This window comes from Triticum dicoccoides, chromosome 3B (assembly GCF_002162155.2).
Source record: "Triticum dicoccoides isolate Atlit2015 ecotype Zavitan chromosome 3B, WEW_v2.0, whole genome shotgun sequence".
Classification (NCBI taxonomy): Eukaryota; Viridiplantae; Streptophyta; class Magnoliopsida; order Poales; family Poaceae; genus Triticum; species Triticum dicoccoides.
The window spans coordinates 54,150,786-54,153,882 of NC_041385.1; the positions used below are offsets into that span (position 1 = coordinate 54,150,786).

Sequence of the window (3,097 nt, forward strand, 5' to 3'; positions counted from 1 at the left end):
GGGGGGGGTATTATGTCTAAGTTCAATCAATTTATTGTTCTTGTGTGCCTGCATGTGCGCACCACACGCATAGGTGTGTGGGTGTGCGTGCACGCCCATTGATGCATGTTAGTCTTTAGTGTTGTTATTATGCTATCTGAACATTCGATATACATGGATGTATACATATAGATCATATTGTTGTTTGAATATTGCACCACTTTATATTTGTTCTTGCATATTGTGGTGTAGGGCAAATTCTACGAAATTGATGGGGAAGTTCTTCTCATCATTTGTCTTAAGGTTATTTTCTTCAAAAATTTCCTCCTTTAGAGAAACACCTAAATCCTTAATTTATTCTACCTTAGAAAGATGTATTTTTTGGTTCTAATATGTTTCTTTCTTTTCAAGCGAGGAGAAAAAAATGACTAGCACCAAATATAAAACTGTTTATTTTCCTTATAAGCTAATGCTTTTCCTATATTTTTATTGATTAGTTAATTTTTTGCCTGTTAGATTTTCTCTGATATTTACGCATGTGGTGGTGGTTTGACGTTGCGGTTGTATGTTATTTCTTAAGTTTGTAATGAGCTTAAAATTTATTTCATTTTCTTATTTTCTGTATTTAAATCATTAGTTGCATTCAAGTTCTACTAGGTTAGCATGCACAATAAAACGAGATATAATCTAATTCCAACATATAAGAAAAAAATTATGCCAATAATATTTTAAGATTAATTCCTGTTAGGTATAGTTGTAGAATATTAATTTTCTTTGTTACTTTCTTGTTATTAATGTTAGGGTAAACTATCCCCGTAAACTATATATTTCTTCTTGCATAATGTTGAATAGTGGACATTCTATGTGTGCAAGATTTAGTCATCATTTGTTTTAAGTTTTATTTCATCATTTTCTTTTTCTTTAGGGTAGTACCAACGCGCTTAATTCATTCTACCTAATAATAACATTTTTTTTGTTTTTAGTTCATGTTTTTAGTTAGTACATTTATTTGTTTACTGATAAGAAAAGAGTGTCCAACTCGATTTTTTTCCTTTTCTCTCTAGTCATAATGTTTCTTGCTCCTTTTTCATGTTTTTGCTTAACCAAAATTTGTTGTTGGGTTTTCTCCTATATTTGTGCATGGCAATTTGTTGTTGCAATCATGTGTCGGTATTTAATTTTGTGCAACAAACTTAAAATGGAATTTATTTCTACAATTGATCTATTTAAATCATAATTTACACTGAAGTTCGACTAGTTTACACTTGTTTATTGCATAGCACTCCATCCATTCCTTTATATAAGGTGTACTTGTTTTCTCAAAAGTCAAACGAGTGCATGGTTGACATAGTTTTTAGAAAAATATATTAACATCCACTATACATAATTTATATGAAAAGTTGTTTCATATTTTATCTATTAGATATTTCTGACGTTGTTATTTCATTCTATAATCTTGGTCAAACATTCAAATGGTTGACTTGCACAAAAACGAGTACACCTTATATTTTGGAACGGAGGGAAATAGGTTGCAAGTTTTCCATATATTCTTCTTTATGTTTATAGGAAAATAGTTTGACAACATGTATTTATGATTTGTTCATGTCAGACATAGTTGTGTAATATTAACTTTTATTTTTCATTTTCTTAGGGTTAAACTATCCCCATAATTCATTTTTCCTAAGAAAGCAATATTTTCTTTGTTTTTTTGTCTTTGTTCATTTCTTGTATGAGGTAAAAACATGAGGTCTGGATTGTGGAATGTTAGCTGTCCTTTAATCTACTACTACGATCATGCATTTCCAGCATGCAACATGCACGCACGCGCGCGGTGGAACTAAGGCCGAATAATCGCAGCTGCCACAGCCCGGTAGCTCGTGGAGCCAGACGCCTGGGCCGCCGATGTGGATTGAAAAAAGTGACTGACCCAAACTGTAAACTCAGTCAGCCCATATAATTATTACGGAGGGGGAGCGGGTTCATGAATGAATTCAGTGACCGATACTAAGCTTCACCCAGTCGACGACGGCCTGCACGATGTAGGCCATCCTGAAGAACTCACCGTTCTCCTTGGGAAGCGCCACCTCGTCGGCCAAATTGATGCACTCTGCCGAGACGTGCCAACAGGCCGCCTCTAGCACCTCCGAAACGCCGCTATAGCGCCCCTCAGCGACCGACCGTGCCGCCCACTGCAGCCGCGGGACGGCGCCGACGTAGAGCTGCAGGCACGACCGCATGACCTTCTTGAACTTGGCGTCCTTGGCATGGGCGAGCGCAGACTCGATGCTGGCCTTGGCTACCGTGCCATTGGTCACTGTCAGCCTGGTGGCGAGCACCGCGAGCTCCGGCAAGCTGCGTGCAGAGCGGCAGGAGTTGTCGATGCAGAGCGCGGACACACACATGTCCGACGTGACGTAGTGGCTGCCGAGGCTGTTGCAGAGGTCATCCAGCGGGGAACGTGGCGCGGCGCTGGAGCTTGATCCACCGTGAACATCAATGGCCAGGGAGAGGACGAGGACAAGGAGGAGAGCGCCGCCGAGAATCGAAGAGGATGTGCCCATGGCCATGGTGTTGGCGTGTTTTCTCTGGGTCTCTCCCTCCAGCTGCCCTCCTTGTCTCTTCTTAATAGTTCACCTTAACGGGCGGTGTATCATATCATAAACAAAAGAAAATAAATTCAGCAGCTTCGATGGAATCATCTGAGATATGCTCCATAAATCCATACCTAGGAAGCCTATATCTCAAACATTGATATATGTAATCATCTTCATAGGAAGCGAATAGCCGAAGATCTCAGGATTATACGCCATATCTCCAGCATTAAATGAGTGTTTACAGCTTTACATACACTACCAGTTATATCCACTAGTAGAGAAATGGCCTATTGTCCCGGTTCGTAAGGGCCATTTGTCCCGGTTTTTGAACCGGGACTAAAGTGTAGGTACTAATGCCCTAGACGTTTAGTCTCGATTCTTACACAAACCGGGACAGATGGGCCTCCACGTGGCCGGTGCGGCGAGCCCAGGCAGGAGACCCTTTGGTCCCGGTTGGTGGCACCAACCGGGACCAATAGGCATCCACGCGTCAGCATTTCAGGTGCGGTTTTTTTTGTTTTTTA

The 3,097-nt window shown here is 40.5% G+C and overlaps 1 protein-coding gene across 1 annotated transcript; it reads right to left on the bottom strand.

Moving 5' to 3' along the window:
- Positions 1 to 1,827: 1,827 nt before the first annotated feature.
- Positions 1,828 to 2,573, bottom strand: LOC119280739. Its single transcript, XM_037561484.1, has one exon. It carries the CDS (start codon positions 2,544 to 2,546, stop codon positions 1,971 to 1,973), a length of 576 nt encoding a protein of 191 aa, XP_037417381.1. The 5' UTR covers positions 2,547 to 2,573; the 3' UTR covers positions 1,828 to 1,970.
- Positions 2,574 to 3,097: the final 524 nt, after the last annotated feature.